The 19,188-nt window shown below is 37.8% G+C and overlaps 1 protein-coding gene across 1 annotated transcript; it reads left to right on the top strand.

The window, feature by feature from the left end:
* The first annotated feature begins 11,628 nt into the window (after positions 1-11,628).
* Positions 11,629-15,815, top strand: LOC117400174 (uncharacterized). The gene is made up of 6 exons (XM_058990240.1): positions 11,629-11,799; positions 12,821-13,382; positions 14,335-14,601; positions 14,782-15,050; positions 15,347-15,439; positions 15,716-15,815. The coding sequence occupies exons 1-6, from the start codon at positions 11,779-11,781 to the stop codon at positions 15,773-15,775; spliced, it is 1,272 nt and encodes a 423-aa protein (XP_058846223.1). The 5' UTR covers positions 11,629-11,778; the 3' UTR covers positions 15,776-15,815.
* Positions 15,816-19,188: the final 3,373 nt, after the last annotated feature.

Raw genomic sequence — 19,188 nt, 5'->3', positions numbered from 1 at the left:
TGCATGCTACATGGTCTCTATACTACACTAATCACTTGGATTTCGACAACCTTTGAGTTGAGTGTGCAACAGATGTTGAGTGGTTAGTTATGTATTAATTCATGATTTATTCTGTACTAACTCTTTTGTTATATGGAGGCTGTGTGGTCCAGTGGTTAAAGAAATGGGCTTGTGACCAGGAGGTCCCCGGTTCAAATCCCACCTCAGCCACTGACTCATTGTGTGACCCTGAGCAAGTCACTTAACCTTGCTCCGTCTTTCGGGGTGAGATGTAGTTGTAAGTGACTCTGCAGCTGATGCAGAGTTCACACACCCTAGTCTCTGTAAGTCGCCTTGGATAAAGGCGTCTGCTAAATAAACAAATAATAATAAACAAATAATATGTGTTCACATGTATGTATCCTTGTTATTCACTTTAGATATGTATTATTATAATATGATATTCCATTAGTTCTCTTCTGTAGTTTTCACTAAATACAGTATTTGGGAGGGGGGGGTTATTTAATGAGTTGATTGGTCCCAGTAATAATTTAGCTTGACTGGTTTCCACTGTATAAGTCCAGGTGTGTAAAACAGTGAAAGGAATGTGCTGTGCTGCTGTTGTTACCGGTGAGTCACCGTGTTTAAAACTACTTGTATGGATTAAACATGATCCTTTTAAATACACTTTTATTTGTCTTATTTAAAGAAAAGTGCATGATACAATTTAATTGATTGTGTCTAGTTTTGGTAGGAAAAATGAATTGTGACCTGTATTTTCTGGTGTGTTAAGTCTTATCTGTTATTATATGTGTGACAGGTGTTGTCTAAATAAGGGTGTTACTGTACTTATGTTTTAAACTTGTATTTGCAAGTTTCTTTTTTTTTTATCTGTCAGAATGGTTTTTTTTTTATACAAACCTTTTGTCTACATTGCTGTTTGTTTAAAACGTGATATCCTCTTCTGTCAACTCAGGCACCTCTAGCAAAAGTTGTTATCTCACATGCCTGTGTTTGAAAATATTATTATTATTATTATTATTATTATTATTATTATTTATTTCTTAGCAGACGCCCTTATCCAGGGCAACTTACAGTTGTTACAAAATATCACATTACAGATAAGAGCAGTTATGAAATACAATAAAGTCAGTAGTAACTAAGAGCAAATTCAAATAAGAGAATACAAAATACAGTAAATAATTATGTTTGAGAGCGATTTTAACTAGGAGCAGTTAAACTATTTGCTTATAAGAGTAACGTGCTAATTACAGTACAGCGTGTATTCGCTGCACTGGGGGGGGGGAGGTTACAGCTAATCTGCCAGTGGCGGAGGAGAGGAGGGGGTGAGAGGGGGTATAGGGAGAAATAATAGTCTGGAGATAGGAGAGAGCAGAAAGGTCAAGACAGCGATGGGTGAGTACAATAGTTTTGAATTGGATGCCAGCGGCGATAGGGAGCCAGTGGAGGGAGCGGAGGAGTAGCACAGGAGAAATGAGGAAGGGAAAAGACAAGACGAGCAGCAGAGTTTTGGATGAGCTGGAGCGGACGAACAGCGGAAGCAGGGAGGCCGGCCAGGAGGGAGTTGCAGTAGTCAAGGCGGGACAGTACCAGGGCCTGAACTAGCTGCTTGGAGTAGTTGGTGAGGAAGGACCGAATTCTGCATATGTTGCTGAGGAAGAAGCAACTGTAGTTTCTGCTTAGCTCTCTGAGCTATTCATTAAACTGAAAGGTGTAACCATCAATATCCTTCTAATAGCAAGGTAAAAAAAAGAGCATGCTTCACACAATGGCTTAGTAGTAATTTCAATTGAGGGTTAGCAATTTGGATGTGCACTTACTGACCCAAGACCATTCATCTAACACAGACACTATCTGCACATGGCCATAATGACACATAGAAAAAAGGTTATCTCATATCTGTGCCCTTAATTTGTTTCTGAGTCTGATTCTTGTGGGCTCAATTGAAATAATAATGTGCCAAATCTAGCAGACCATGACCCTGCTTTACCCTATTTTTTTTTTCATTCCCAATGCAATGAAGATGGATAGAATGTTCTGACTTCCATATCTCACGAGATGAAACTTATAAACATATTTAAGCAAATAAAAGGGGGGGGGGGTGATAGATTATATTTTTTAAATAAAAAACGTTTGCATAATATATTGTCGATCCAGAATGTCACCAACAACATTAATTGCATTATTGTATTTGTTTTATTAACTCTAATCTGGTATCCAGGTGTCCTTCATATGGAACCACTTGGTCAAGTTTACTTTTTTTTTTTTTTTAACCAAGCTTAAGATTTTACACAATGAGTTTAAAGCTGAAATCCTTGCCATTTAATAAAAAAAACATGTGTCACATTTGGCACACAGTAATAAAGCTTTTAATCTCTTATTTACTTAAACCGTAGCAGGATCCCACATTCTGTATTTCTTGTGGAAAGGCTTAAGACATCGTATTGTACCATATAACTAGGGCTTGGACTTTTCGGGTTTTATTTTCCAAATCTCTATCTCCCTTTTAAATGTTAATTAGTCCTTATTAAGCTGTCTGTATCCTAATAATGAGAAAACTACAAATTAAAGATTGGGTTTGAGATTTATTTTTTCTTTGCTACAAATCAAGGTGATTTTAAATGATTGACTTGCTATCACCGTCAGGACAACTCTGTTAAATGTGAGAAAATAATAAAAGCACAGTGGTAGACTAGGCGACTGCAAGAATTATATGCAATTGGGATCAGCGATGAGCAATTAACGTAATTTTTCACATCTTTTTAAAATAAAAATTAAGCGAAACAGAATCAGGCTCTGTCAAGATATGAAGGTAAAAAGAAATGACATTGTTTTGTAATTAACAGATTTTTCTGAGTTTAATTAGGAAAGAGAATTGGCTCAAAATAAGTTCGAAGGGACATCATGTGATCAAAAACCTGAACACCTCAAGCCCTATGCACTGGACAGAATAGAATTATTCGAGGACTCTAGGCAATTGATGCACTAAAACAAAAATAACTTTATACAATATGTAAGAGGGGGCGAGGATCCGCTTAGAAAGACGAGAGAGACACGGGAGGTTGACGTTGAACACTGCACCAACGTCCAAGATTTATTTACAGTTATTTGCACAATGTTTCAATTGCAGTGTAGCGTGGCTGCCACTAGGGTACCAGCAATGGTAATCCTAGTGTGGGGTTAAATAATCACAAAACAAATGCTAAAAAAGAACATTGTTCAAAAACATCACTAGGAAGTGAAAGTTGACCAAACAGTGGTGGGGCGCTAGTCCACTCCAAGAACAGTCTCTCCCTGACACTTCCTCTCTAAAGATAATAAATTCTCAATACTAAATACTCGATGCTAATAATCCCAATGTACACACGGTGATCCTCAGTGGCTGGTTTCTTTACCTTTACGTAGCCCTGGTGTACAAACAGCTGTGTGGCACCTACAGACAAATTCATCTTACCCAAGCCATGCTTAACCCTGCTTGGAGAACAAAGGATCAGGATTTCTAAGTCCTTTTCATAGCATGTGGCCAGTTCTAATTGATAATCAATTAATCAATTAGTGCCTGACCACATCCCACACGTTTTAGCAGGGAGGGGATTCTAAACCCAGTCCTGCCATATTTATCAAAAATGTATACATTTGTAAAACTTTTTTTTTTTTTTTTTACAAAACCCAAACAATATTCAAAACACACTCAACGCCTCAGCTCTGCCACACAGTATTATACAGAAGTCAGTGTGTGTTTAAGGAGGGCTCCTTCGGGATAACAATGTTTTACCTAACCACTAAGAGGTGCACCATTAACAAAGTTCATTGTACACCGGTCTTTCTTTAACCCGTCCCTTGATCAGATCCAAGAGTTTTACCCACCATCCTTCAGGGACTGCTTCAGCTACTCTTGTAATATGGTCTTTTAAACTGTGAATATTCCTAGATCTTAGAAAATGGAAAAAGTGGTCCATCAAACCTGTGTCTAATTTGAACAACTGTTTCCAAAGGGAAAATACATACTCAGATAATTCTAAAATTATATTATATTAAAAACAAGGGGTTGCAACAATATTTTCCTCCTTTCAAAGAGATGCATAATGTTATGGATTGTACATTGGTACCTTTTGTATCTACTATTCCAAGCATTCTATAAGATGAACTGTAAGCATTAAAAACGTTAGCCTTAGAGGTTGATATTTATTTTGTCTTATTATACCTTGTATGTTACTCTCATGTAGGGCTTCTGTTTTTCTGTTTTTATTCATTTCATTTTTCGGTGCTTATTTTTAGCAATTTTTGAGTTTTATGTAAATGGTTGTATTTTTTCAGGTCTTTCCCTTTTTATGCACTGTATGTAATTATTGTTTTCAGTTACTTTCCACAATGTTGCGGCGTTTTTTTTCTGCCAAAATATGTATAGTAGTAACTCGACAGTACTTGTATACTTAAGTTGTACCTTATTTCCTTTGTTAACTTCCACAACGAAATCCTTATGGTCACGGGCAAATTTTTCTGGGTTTTTGTGTGTCTAGGCATTTTTTTTACATGTTGCCACAATTTACAATTCGGTTTTGTTCTATCTAACTAATATAGCTTTAAATCCCGCAAACAAGCCTTCTAATTGCAATCTTGTTTTAAATCTTGCAAGCGGAGTCTCCAATAGAAACATATGAATGTGCTGCCACTCAGTAGCTGAGGTGGGTTTAACGTATTCAGAATGAATCAATGATAGATACATGTCAGGAAGGAGAGACATTGCCCAACTGCACTGGAAAAGGTCTTTTTTTGTTTTTAATGGGAAATGGGTGAAGTCATACTGAACTGAGTAACAATTTCCAGTTTTTTTCCTGTGTTTTTCCGGTGTTTATAGGCTATACACCAATTTCATTTTTTTATTTGTGTTTTATGATTTTTTTGGTTAAAACTGAAAATCAGAAGCCCTATTCATATGGAGTACCATTTTACACAGTATGTACAACATTTGCTCAAAAAATTATATTCATTTTTTCAATTCTGTCAATCTTTCCCTTTTCTTTAAGCAGTATTCTTTAACTGAAGCAGTTGAACATTCTGCTCTGTTAAATAAAGAAGCCTTTTTTCTCAGGGCTTTGCTTGGACCCCTTATATTCTCTGGGGATTTTAAATCCCATCTGTACTAAGTGGACACAAACACAAAAGACTTTCCATAAAAGTCATCCAAAATAAATGTTGAAAAATAAACCATTGCGTGATTGTGAAACAATATCTGGAAACCAAATTAGGTAAAAGTATAAACAAGGATCAAACACTTGAAATCAGATGAGGAAAAACATAATGACAATTGGGCAAAAATGAAGGTCAGAACATCTCTATTAAATAATAGGGAGATCAATCAATCTTTATTTTATATAGCGCCTTTCATAGTGGACCACCATCACAAAAGGCACTATATAAAATAAAGATTGATTGATCGTCCTGTAATTTAATAGTAAACACTATCTTGAGTTGAGTTTTCCTGGATTTTGGTTTTGACACAGAACACCACAAGTATTTGATTATTTTTACAACAATAGTTCCTTAACAGTTTCCTTAACAGGTTTAAAAGTAATATTGAACCTGTTTTTTTTCGGGGACAATAACAGTAATATAATACAAATGTAATGCCTTTACAGAGCCAGGCTAGGTTAGTGTGAGCTAGCTCTTGTTTAACAAGGACAACACATTGGCATTTAGGACCTATGATTTGTCTCTGTCCATAGGCTGCTGCCTGCTCCATGTTCCATGGCAGGTTACATCCGAGACAAACAAATAAAAGTTGCATTTATTTGATCAAGTGACACTACTGTTATGTAAAAATAAAATAAAATAAAAAAATCAGCTTCTTGCTGACTGCACATATTCCAGCCAAAGAATGAGTAAATATGACCAACTTTGACAGATCTATGTAACCCCACACAAAACAGGTGACAAAAACACATCAGTGTCTGGTAGCTTGGCCTGACGAAAAGTCATGCACAATGCCTACCTTACTGATATTGTTGTAGACTGCATATTAATATTGTGGTGTTTCCCTCCATCCTGGACAAAGTCTTCAGTAGCACTTACTGCTCCATCATGTGGTCATTTTAGGTATTTAATTTAAAAATAAAAGGCCTCATTTACGAAAGGACACTAAATATTATGGGAATATCTTTTGGTCAGTGGCTTATTGTGAAAGGTGGAGGTGGCTTACATTGACCGAAAATGAGCGATCAACAGACGCAGCACTCAGCAGGGGACAGGCAGAGGCAATGCAAACTAAAACTACATGCAGAGGTGTAAGACATTCAAGTGGAGGAGGTTGTTTTTAATTATAATACCTTGTTTGGTCCAGTGTTTTATTTAACCACTCTACAATTTGTACCAATGCATTGAACTATAAAATAAAATCTAAGAAATTATAACATTAATTAATGTTTATCCAAGCTTAATATAATCTGTTTTTTTACAGGTAATTTTCACTGCTCTATATGAATACTTTAATGCAAGTAATGCCTCCAAGGTGCCAGATAGATTTCAGCCCAGAAAAATAGGTTTAAATAGTGCACCTATCAGTGGTTTCCTGGTTTCTAAACAAACTAATTATCACTCAATGTAAGGTGCAAACTACGATTATCGCCCTTTAGTAAATACAGTGTTAATAAAGCTCCCCTCATTATTAGGAGTGGAGTGCCTCATACCATACAAATCACACTATGTAACACAATTTTTGTTCCTGGGTAGTAAGTGTTATTTCCTAATTGCTTATGCCTCAAAAGTATAGAAAATGGCTATTATTCTCCACAAACTTTGCTTTTGTGACCAGGACAGTGATATTTTGAAATTCACCTATTTCCAATGAGAAAACGGGCGAATTTGTGTCTTTTCGTTCACATAAAGTCAGAAAAAAACAACAAATCCAAATTAACATGTATTTATACTAAAGTAATACAAAAATGACTACAAAAGATTTAGAAGTGAGTAGTTTTTCGAGATTTACGATTATACTGTAAATCACTTTCACGAATCAGCCCCCAAATGTAGTCTCCCATCATGTTCTCGTTATACTGTCCTTGGTAGCGGCGTTCAAAGTCCAGTATATCCTGGTGGAAGCGCTCGCCTTGCTCCTCCGAGTACGCTCCCATGTTCTCCTTGAATTTATCAAGATTTATCTGTGGTCCGACAAAGACACCGGCTTTGACCTTTGCCTCAGACAGCTTAGGGAAGAAGTCTTGAAGGTACTTGAAGGCTGCCGACTCCTTATCTAGAGCTCTGACAAATTGTTTCATAAGGCCCAATTTGATGTGCAGTGGTGACATCAGCACTTTCCGGGGGTCCACCAGTGGCTCCCACTTGACGTTGTTCCTCCCCACAGAGAACTCGGTCCGCTGTGGCCAGTCCTGTCTGTGGTAGTGCGCCTTGGTGTCCCTGCTGTCCCAAAGGTAAAGATATCAGGGAAACTTGGTAAAACCGCCTTGGAGACCCATCAGGAATGCCACCATTTTGAAGTCTCCTATGACCTTGATGCCATCTCAGAAAAATGCAGATCTGTATCCACTTAGGCAGCTGGAACTAAACTGAACTGGTGGGCTTAAGGCCCCTGTATTTATACTACTATTTATGGAAAGTTCTAGAAAGTTCTAGAAGTTACTCCAAGTTTACTCAGCCCCGAATCTATCTGGAATGTTCTGGAAAATAGGTAAATTTCAAAATATCACTGTCCTGGTCACAAAAGCAAAGTTTGTGGGGAATAATAGCCATTTTCTATACTTTTGAGGCATAAGAAATTAGGAAATAACACTTACTACCCAGGAACCAAAAAAAAAAAAAAATGTTACACTGTGTTACCATAGTGTGGCACAATAAAATGAGTGTGCACCATAATATGCCCACTATTTTGCTCAATAATGAATACATTTGCAATAGTAAATACAGAAATCATGAATGTGCATGCTAATTGCAATTATGGTACACCTTAATGTTCAGCACCCTTTTGTAAATGAGGTTCAAAGTGTGTTCTCTAGCTCTACCATCTCACATGTTCCAGTTTTAGAACTGAACCCATTAAATAATGTAATACAAAATAAAACAAAAAGATGCATAAGGTTAACACATGACAGATGCCAGAAGGATTACAAATAAAAGAATAAATTGTAGAAAGAGTCTGCAATATTGGCTTGGTTGAAACATTTCAAAGGGTTAGATTAGTCATCCGGTGTCTACTGCTAGTAGATATCACATCACAAGTTATAATAACATTGCATCAAGAGATTATAAACACAGATATAAAAGTTAACAAACAAAATAGAAAAAAACAATACATGCCTTTAATCTTTTTTTAAAATTCTTTTTATTAGTTTTGTGAATTTACCAAAAACAGAAAATACAACAAAGCATGCCTTAGCATACCGGGCCCCTCTGAGAATCATGTAATGTTTAATTATGACATCATGGGGCAACCTGTAGGTGGTCACCATGTGTTGTATTGTATAAGTAATTGATACATCCTGTTTTTCATATGGAATTTTATTGCTGAAGATGTGAAGTATCTGTTGTTGGTACTCCTTTGATGACAGGCCAAAAAAGCAAAGGTCAGGGGGAAACATTAAAGTGAAATGTGGCACAGGTCCACAACAATGAGTTTCAATCAATCACAGCAGCAGTACAATTGAATTGAGTTTTCTGTTTGTTCCGCAAGTTTGTAGCCTGCCACCACAGCTAAATGAATTAAAATGGATTTAAACAAGCCCAGGGACCTCTGCCATTGTATGGAAAGGTTTTATCCTTTAACAGATCATTCTTTGGAGAAGAGAAAGTGCTTATGAACTGCCTTCAGGGGCAGCTGCAATAAAAAGGGTAAGAATTGCTTGGAACAAAAAACCCATTAAGTTATATTACAGTCAGGACAAATACATAACAAATCTTCTCTGTGTTGCTACACTGCATGTGGGGCAATACACATCAATGAGTAACTCAACAAATTAAGCAATAGAACCCTGGTTTTATTGTCATTAGAAACCAGTTAAGAAGGGAAGAATATTTTAAACACAAACAGAACTATTTTGAAGCACACAAACAACTAAACACAAAGCAGTCATTCACCTAGGCCCATGTGAATGGGGTGCCTGTAAATATGGACAATTATTCTTTATTTATTTTTCTTTCAGGAAAATATATATATATATATTTGAGTGGTTATTCTGCTAATCTGAGGTTACAAAACATGCACGCTCCCTTAAAGTGACGTTTCCTTACATTACCGCACTTTATTTTGGTGTATAGAACTGGATCGAGAGAGAGAGAGAGAGAGAGAGTGAGAGAGAGAGAGAGAGATACAGATACAGATACAGTAGCTCAGGGAAATAAGTACCACTTTACCCTTGACAAAAACACTTTAGAACACTACACATACTACACCGATCAAGGCCTAAAAATCAGCGCGCCAGGGAGTTTTAACCTGGCAGTGAATGCACTGAGAGAAAAGCACGCAGTGCACTTTATGCCAGTAACAAAAAACTTCATACAAGCTCCCAATTGAAATTTGGCTCAAAATTTTTGAGCCCAATAGAAGCCCTGCATACAGAGTTCTGCAAAAGTATCCTGCAAATACAAAGAAAAACTCCTAACAATTCATGCAGGGCTGAATTAGGCCAGTACCCACTATTGATTAATATACAAAAAAGAGCAATCAAATTTTGGCTTCATCTAAGAGACAGCAACCCAAACTCTTACCACCATAAAGCCCTGCAATGCCAAGAGCAGAGCCCAGAGCAGAGTCCCCTCAGCCAGCTGGTCCTGAAGCTCACTGCACCGAGCCACACTAATACCAACCAGCATCAGGACAGCACCACTCCAACACACACAATCAGAGTCAACCATATTATAGCACAACACAAACAAGAATACCTTACCCATTGGGACACACACAAAAACAACAAGCAAATTGTAATCCTATTGGACCCTAAAAAGACACTGCACCTTGGCAGAATACCTGACCAAGGTGAAAGACAGTAAACAGAGACAGTTAACAAAGTACAGGCTCAGTGAGCACAGCCTGGCCATAGAGAAGGGCCGACACAGGCAGACATGGCTGCCCAAAGAGGACAGCCTGTGTGCTCACTGTCAGTTCAATCAGGTCGAGACATATACACTTTTTACTGCAGTGCACAAAATACAATAAAATAAGGGAAGCCTTCTTCCCGAAAATAAAACATCTCTGCTCAGAATTCCCAGACCTGCCAGACCCAGAGAAACCCCCCATCCTCTTAAGAGAGAAGACAAGCTGTGTGGAAGTGGCAGCCCAGTACACAAGCACCTGTCACAGCCTGAGGGACAGAGAGTGAACACTGAAGCTCCTCACACAGGGAGGGAGGAGAAAATAGTATAAAATACTCATCATTACTATTGTTGTTGTTGTGGTTTTATATATACTGTTATTTGTGTTTTACTTGCTTTTTGTAATAATATGTAAACGTGTTTTAAATGGTAATTGTTTTATGTAAAAGATGAAAAATTGTCATCACTACTTTGGCAATGTATTGGTCATGCCAATAAAGCACTTTGAATTTGAATTTTGCTTCCTGTCAGCATTCTTAAGATCAATTGTTTGTACAACAAGTGAGACCTCTGGTGGACAAATTTGATATTGTACTTCTGTACAATGCAGCAGTGTGGATGATTTGTTCCTGAGGCTATAGAATTGAGTCCTTACTGGATAATGCTTACACACATCTAGCCGGTGAATTAGAAGTTAACTATTTTACCAGGAGAATTGAGCTTTCTTTTAGATTTAGAGTGTTCTTCAAACTTGGCAGTGCATACAGTATGTGCCAAAACAGGTGGTAATTTCCAAGAATAATGCAGTTGAATTACGCTAGAACTGCTAAAAAAACTGACCAGTGAAAGCAAATACATTTCTTTTGTCAATTTCAGCCTTATCTGCTAAAAAAAAAGTTATTTCATGCACGCCTCTAACTCAGTTACAAAACGGAGCGCTTTCCAAACATGATGTAAGCCTGACTTCAAAAGAACAGGTGTGTGAAACTTTCCCACCTCGTGTATATCAGTGAGGGTGTATCTCAGTGCATTCTCATTCCTCGCCCACCTGTGACGCAAACACTGAGGTGTGTGTTTTACATTTAAAGTATTGTAATTGATCCTGCGTCAGAATTAGGACAGGAGTTTCACAGATGCCCAAAGACAAACAGGTACAATGCCACAATACACCAGGGCCTGGACAAGTTAAACAATAAAGGGCCGACTGGCTGTATCAAAACATGAAGTATTGGAGCCTGTTTAGATAAGAGACTCCTAAAATCATGTTCAGTTGTACTATCCGGTCATTCAAATTTTTTATATGAGTTCTGAGTTGTGGCATGGTGGGTACTGGGCTGTGGGAACTATACAAATCTAATGTGTATCATTTTCATACACACAGTATAAGACACTCGTTAATAATAATAATTAAAAACTGGCAAAAAAAGATTTTATAATCTGTAAAATACTAATTCAGATTTATGAATGTTAACATTTGTACTGTATATCACAATTGTTACTAATTATATAACTCCTAGAACCGGTTTACTTTTTAACCCTCTTACACCAGTCTTATCTCAGCTGCCTGTCGAGGTAGTTAACCCAGAATGAAACCCCATTCGCATACCTGGGAGAAACCTAAACAACAAGTCAACATGACTCACAACGCAATTGCTGGATTCTTGCCCGGTGAGTCTGCGCGCAATCCTTGCTGGAAACACCCTCAAGAAAATTAAGCGTGATTTCCATTACAAGAAGATGGCATCGGCCTGTAATTCTGTAAGTAAGAACGATTTCCAGCAAAAATTTTTATATTGATTTTAGCAAGTCAGTGTAGATTGTAAGGTTTCGCAAAGGTTTGTATGTTTCGTCAGTTCTTGGTGTGAGTCACCGAAACTACAACGTAGGCGACTAGTTGGAACTTTTGAGAAACAATTTGTGTCAGGAAGCCAAATTAGAAAAATATAGTCTGTATTGTTTGTTTTGTTTAATATCTTAAAGTGCAGATATTTAACATGATTGGATATTCGATTAACACATGTAATGTTAAAAAAAAATACTTTACGTTTTAAAAAGTTACCCAGAACCGTGTTGCAACTGGTGCGGTGTTTCCGAATAACAAGTCATTCTGACTCTGACTCTCAGACGATTCTTTTAAACATACTTGCGTTATTTAATATTGGCTTGTCCTGGCAGATATGCTCTTTCGGATTGTGACTCGCTCTATGAACTTTGCGATGTAACTCCTATGGAGAATGGAAATTATAACGTATTTTAATGGAGTATCACAAATCTCATTCATTTGGACGATCTGAAAATCATTGAGATCGGTGTTGTAAGCTGAATGTGTCCAGGTGATTTGCTGATGAACGTTACCAGATGTGCAGAAATGATTCTGGCAGTGGTGACTGATTAACTGAGGATACAAATGTTGCATGCGATCCCTTTTGAAATGTTACTTCATTGTACATCATTCTACAGTACTATACGGCAGTATATTTTGTGACTACTACTGCCAAATATTGTTCCTCCTCTCATTTTTTATTTTCACTTTAACACCTTTCACCTGTGCTTATATCCCAGTAGCACAATTCAAATGTCTGATTTGAAAGGGAAATGAAGGCTGAACAATATAATGTTCTGATAAAATCTGGTGCTGGTGCAGATGGAATGAAAACTACTACTGGCTTTCATTGTATAAAAAGGATGTTAAAAATGCAGACGTGGTTTGTGCAGTATTGTTTTTGTAATGTGGATTGTGCAGTCGTGTAATATTAATGATGATTGTTTTTTTCTGCAGAGGTGGATCTTTCTCATTATGCTTTTCCTGGTAGTAGGAAGTTTTGCTCAATCTGAAACATATTCAATTAACGTTGAAGGTAAAGAAATCAACTGCAGAAAATGCCCACCTGGTCACAGAGTTGCTGAAGACTGTGGGTTGGGCAGTGATACTGATTGCACCAGTTGTGAAGATGGTACATATATGGATTTCCCAACAGACTTGCGGAAGTGTTTAACCTGCAGGAAACCCTGCGGGCTTCTTGAAGTAGAAACTGCCCCGTGCATTCCGACCGTGAACCGGGAGTGCCTGTGTAAAGACAATGCCTATCAACTGGACGGAGAGTGTATGCCTCACAGACAGTGTCCACTTGGACACGGAGTTTACAAAACAGGCACAAACATGTCCAATGTACTCTGCAAGCGCTGCATACATGGTTATTTCTCAGATGTAATTTCAAGCACCGCAACTTGTAAACGGCACACAAACTGCATTGGAAATAATTTGTCAGTCAGGGAATTCGGAAATGGGACAGCTGACAACGTGTGTGGACCAAGACCAGTTAAATCATTACTTCAGCCTGGTAATTATGTGGTGTTGTATTTTTTTTTTTTTTTTTTTTTTTACCATTTCTAATTTGTAATGCATTGGAAAGATACCGTGTGAAACAATGAGCATCCATCTGAGGCGCTGCCACTTACATTACTGTGAGATTCAGTGAAATAGCACGCCTCCTCAATTCATTTTGTCACTTGAAATGAATTGGGCTGAAATCTGCTGTTTGGTGCATCTATTTATTTATTTTAAAGATAATACTGTCGGCATCAGTTAGTCCAGGACAGAGAAGAATAACTGTGATCCCCTGCCGAATGCACCCCACTGCTTGCATGTTTATCTTATGTCAAGCCTTTTGACAAACTCACAATTAAAATCAGTCTGTGATGGGAGTGCAGATTTTAGATTGTATTCTAAGCTTGATATATAGTATGGTAGTCGTTGTGCACTAGATGGCACTGTCTCTGACGATCTTTCAGCGGATCAAGTCTTTATTGGGACAGTAATGAACAGGGAAATATAAGATGTGTTTTCTGCTATATGTTTTAATTTATTAATAAAAAAAACACAATTAGATGGAATAGGCAACAGTTATGTAAGAAAATGTCATTTTTACTTATAGGGGAAAATAAATGAAATTCATAGTACTATATACATATAACACTTTCTTGTTTTTGATAACCCAGTCCAATGTTTTCAAAAGTACAAGCCATTTGGGTACCAAGTAATAGCTAGGGGGTTATTAGATAGTTTAATAATGATGTATTTTATACATTCTGGATTTTAGCATATACACTTACTGGAATGTTGAGTCATAGGATAATGTAGTTACCTTTACCTTTTCCACTGGATAAGCCAGTGGCACTCACAATTAGAACCATTGTTGCTAATTGTGTTAACAGCTCTGTCAGCAATGCCTGGACATTCAGGAGTAGCACTTTTGTATTGACATTTCCTTTGTTTTTTGTATACATTTTTAGGACAGGATCAACAGAACATTCAGAACCTAACTCCCGATTCTACAGATAAAAACAGTAATGAATCAAGATGCCTTCAAGAGTGCTCACACAACAGTCTGTGTCTGAACACACAAACAGTGTCCACCATAGCAGTGGTGCTGGTTTTACTGTTAACGCTCTGTGTGACTGGTTGGAGCATGTATATAAGGAAGAGAAAGAAACTAAAGAAACATGTTGCAGATTTAACACAGGTTGATAAACACTGGAAATTTATGAACAGAGAGACAGGTAAGCGGCATTTAACGGAAAAGGACCACGTACAAACTGATGTAGAACAATTCCAATGCATGTATCATTTTTTTTTTGGTAGCTTTTGCTATGGTTTTGCATGTAGAGTTGTATACATGTTCAACAATTTTTGCCTAATGATATTTGGTTAAATAAAGAGCTACAAATATTTCTCTACAGGTACAAAGAGAAATGCATTGCATGTTGTAGCAAATATGATTGGCAAAGACTGGACAAAGCTGCTTGGAGAACTTGGCTATACAAAGGACTGGCGGACTATACAAGTTGAAAATAAGTATGTGTATGACCAGGCGCTGGAGGGGCTGAGGATGTGGACACAATGGGAAGAAAAATCATCGCTTGTGCTCTTAAAACAAGCAGCAAAGGCAATCGATAGAAATGACATCTATGAAGCACTGGATTCACTTACAGATGAAACAACAAAAACGGTAACTTCGCATGTATATACTTTGGCATCATATTGAACTCTTCTTTCCTGAGAATCGTTCCTTTGAAACCTTCAGATTTTTTTAAAAGTTGGATTAAAGCTACATGCAGGTACTATTTTCTTGGGCCATTCCATTCTGGTGGGTCAAGTTCTGGAGAGGTGGTTATTTGACCCCTGCCTTAGAATTTGATGTAAAAAATAAATCAACGCTAATGACTGGTACCAGGGAAAATTAGGTTGGGTCAAATATTGCTCATAGAGAGGTGATGGCTCAAGTAAATTTGTATATTTTTACAGGCTCATAAAGAAAAAAAAGACACAACTACCATTCTTCCTTGCGTAAGGGAAAGAAAATTATCATTTGGTGTGACAAGCAACATTGGTCACCAGGTAAGTGTTACTGAGATTTCTTGATTGTTATACATTGAGCTTGATGTGAATTACTGGAAGGAAATTGCTGATGTTTAGTGAGACACAGAGACGGGCGGCTTTATAATTTCAGATGGAAGTTGTTATCATGTAAATGTTTAAATTTCTGATCCTTATATATGTAAAACAGATCCGCTCTGCAATTTTATTTTACATAACTGCTGTATATTTCTACTTTAGCATGAGCTTCAGGTTTCAAGGTAATTAACATTATTCTGCTTCTTTTTGTTTCAAAAGCATTTGAAGAAGCCGCTACTACAATCAAATGCCATTGCAGGAGAAATAAATGAAGATTGATAAGAGAAAAACTTTTCACACAAAAAAGGGATTTTTTTTTTTCCTTTTTTTTGTTTTTATAAATTTAGTCGTTGCCAATTATTTTTTTATTATTTTCTCCCCAATTTGAAATGCCCAATTATTTTTAGGCTCAGCTCACCGCTACCACCCCTGCGCTGACTCGGGAGGGGCGAAGATGAACACACTGTCCTCCGAAGCGTGTGCCGTCAGCCGCCCGCTTCTTTACACTCTGCAGACTCACCGTGCAGCCGCCTCAGAGCTACAGCGTCGGAGGACAACGCAGCTCTGGGCAGCTTACAGGCAAGCCCGCAGACTACAGGGGTCGCTGGTGCGCGGTGAGCCGAGGACACCCTGGCCGACCCTCCCTCCCCCCGGGCGACGCTCGGACAATTGGGCGCCGCCCCCTGGGAGCTCCCGTCCACGGTCGGCTGTGGAATAGCCTGGATTTGAACTCGCGACATCCAGGCTATAGAGCGTATCCTGCACTCTAGCGAGTGCTTTTACTGGATGTGCCACTCGGGAGCCCAGGGATTTTTTTTGTTTTATAGATAAGGTGACCATTCAGTCTCATTCACCAATAACAATAATTCATCACAAGCTTTCAAGGTCTCCTTCAGGTGAAAGTAGCTTCTCTTTGTCAATCATCTATCAACGACCACAAACATAAAAAGGGACTGTACTGTAAACTTGTCAAGAAACTTGTATACATTTCAGGTTAGTGACGGGAGTGTGCCATATGTGTTTACTAGGAGTCCTTTAGTGTGGATTTGCACCCACAGACCACATTGTTGAAATGAAGCCAGCACATGCCAAAGTCTGCTGATCACCACTCCAATATCAGGTTCAGCAACTGGGCATTGTGGTGGAAGCAGCCAGTGCTGGTGAAATGCTGCAGGGGCTGGAGGCAGGTACTAGAGCTTCAGCAGATAGTGGAACAGCTTCCATCAGAAATGTTTGTCTAATTGTATAACTTACTGGTAAGTTTCTTTCTAATACTACTACTTTAGGATTAAGTTTTATGAATTATGAATGTATTTAATGCCAGCAAAGAGAACGTGCCATCTATATTGTTGGATTTATTTATTATAATTGGTTCTTATTCTTTGTAATAATAATTCCATTTTGAAATACGTCGATTATTACTATTATTGATATGTAACGCATACAGAACTAAAAGTATGGTAAACAGTCATTTTAGCATGCATCAAATGATATTCTACCACCATGTATCAGATTACAGTGATAACATTATTATGAGATAATTAACATTAAATAATAATGGATCACTCAATGTGTAAGGTAGTAGTTCATGTCTTTTTTATTATCAACAGTTAATATCAGTCATAGTCAAACTGTAGGCCCGATATATAAAATTGCACCAGCTCATGAATATTAGTTTCCAGTTAATAGTTCAGTCGCTCCAGCCTGCAATGCAATGCTGTCTGTCGGTTGTATGGAGTACAATCTTTGTTCTTTACTGCTGTTTTATAGAGGCACTTTCAGATGTGCTGTGTTTCACATTCCTCTCTCCCTCTACACAGCGCCTTTGCTCATATATGGTCATGTCAGCTTCTTCCTGTTTACACAGAATCAATTCCTTTCCTCTGGGAATAAACCAATTGTTCAGGACACAGGGCCCCACCCAAGCGAGTTAAACAAGCAGAAGCTTTTCAAATTAATAATTGTAACGTGTTTTCAAACACACACATGCACACATTATACAAAGTAAATGTTATTATTAAAATATAGAAAATTAAGCTTAGTCCATCAATACAATAAGCATTGCCCTTGCATGTAATTGCTCCATTTGACCAATCTGGTCTTCAGCTAATTGCATTGAAAGCCACCTAGTGAACACAGTTTGTTAAAGAGTGTGCTGTTGATACAGTATCATTAGATGCCATGTATCAAAAGCATATTTTCAATTTTTATTTTATTTTAATTTTTTATGAAGGATAGATTACAACAAAGGAAATGAAGACCACCTGGAAAATAACTCCCTAACATATTCTGCTTTTACGCTCCATGCCAGACCAAAGTTGACTAGTCATCTGGCCGTAAAGATTCTTTCAGTTGCATTTCTCGTGCACACTGGCCTTGGCCTTAAGCCGGCACGGCCCCTCCAATAAAGTGTGTGCCCAGTGATAAAACTGGTCACCAGACCTTGCTGAAAACTACTACACATGATTATTCAGTACACTACATTTGACAAGCATGGATTTGTCTTGTCTCAGGATCATTATACCCACATTAGAGGGGAGCTGGTGGCTGGGGAAGTACCTAAACTATCACACACTACCGACCCACAAGAATGCTTTTAAAGGCATTGTCGTGTTATTTGTTCTGTTTACACAAATTTCAGTGTTTGCTGACTGAATGTTAGTGGTGCGCCTATCGAAACAAGAAAGAAACCCTAACGTTAAGCATCAATACTGAATACCAGTCACTTTGTTACAAGGTGCTATTCTAAATGATGTGGTTGTCAGTTATGCCAAACGATTTGTTTATTTTTTTATATATACCTGTGTTGGAGGATTTTGTTACCTTCATACACATTCAGCACTTTCATTATATTCATTTCTTAAAGGGGAAGCTATGAATGCAGGTCTATTGTACATTATTGTAGATGACTAAAAACCTCTGTAGAGACCATCTTTCTAAGTTTTCACATGCCACTGCAATGATGAGGATGATGGGACAGCTGCTTTATATTGTGGTGTATGGGAGGTGCAAGCCCAGCTGCTTTATATTGTGGTGTGTAAGAGGTGCTGGCCCAGCTGCTTTATATTGTGTATTGGAGGTGCTGGTTCTTCACCGAGTACATGTATAATGTTCATTTTCTAAAGTTTGTTTTAGGTAATGCAGTTGCTTCTACAAAAGTAAAAATGCCTGTGTGTGTAGCTGTAAGCCATAAAGGAAAGATGGAGGATATACAGAAAATAAGCGTGCAACGTGTTGAAATATACAATATCATGTCTTTGATAACATTTTTTTAAAGCAAATTGTATTTACAAAAAAGATTAACAGTATTAAATAAATGTGTGCAGCAATTTGAGATCATTAGACGTGTGCATCTCTCCATATATAAACCCAACAATCTGCTAACAGGTCTGTGATTTCCCCCCTGCTGGTGATATATTAGGAGCCCAATATATGCTTATATGTTTGTCACTCTGTATTTTTGTAATTACTTGGGATATTGACTTTTAAAGTGGTCGTTTTTCTACCTTTCTAAAAACAATGTTAACATTAGCCTTATTTCCACGAGGGTTACACACATGCATTGTTGGTATTTTGTCTGTTTTGAACTGAGCAACTGAAGGCTGCACTGCACACAGGTCAGGCCATACAACAACTGTAAGGCTGCACGGCATCAATTGTGCTTCCTAAATTAGAAAGTACAAACACAGGAA

Source organism: Acipenser ruthenus, chromosome 2, assembly GCF_902713425.1.
Source record: "Acipenser ruthenus chromosome 2, fAciRut3.2 maternal haplotype, whole genome shotgun sequence".
NCBI lineage: Eukaryota > Metazoa > Chordata > Actinopteri > Acipenseriformes > Acipenseridae > Acipenser > Acipenser ruthenus.
This window is presented reverse-complemented; position numbering and strand designations above follow the sequence as displayed.

What these genes read in the sequence shown, in the direction of transcription:
- LOC117400174 (XM_058990240.1), top strand. Translation starts at nt 11,779, where the DNA reads ATGGCATCGGCCTGTAATTCT. An exon ending in ATTTATGAACAGAGAGACAG is followed by an intron (nt 14,602 to 14,781) that starts GTAAGCGGCATT and finishes ATTTCTCTACAG; the next exon opens with GTACAAAGAGAAATGCATTG. An exon ending in CAGATGAAACAACAAAAACG is followed by an intron (nt 15,051 to 15,346) that starts GTAACTTCGCAT and finishes ATATTTTTACAG; the next exon opens with GCTCATAAAGAAAAAAAAGA.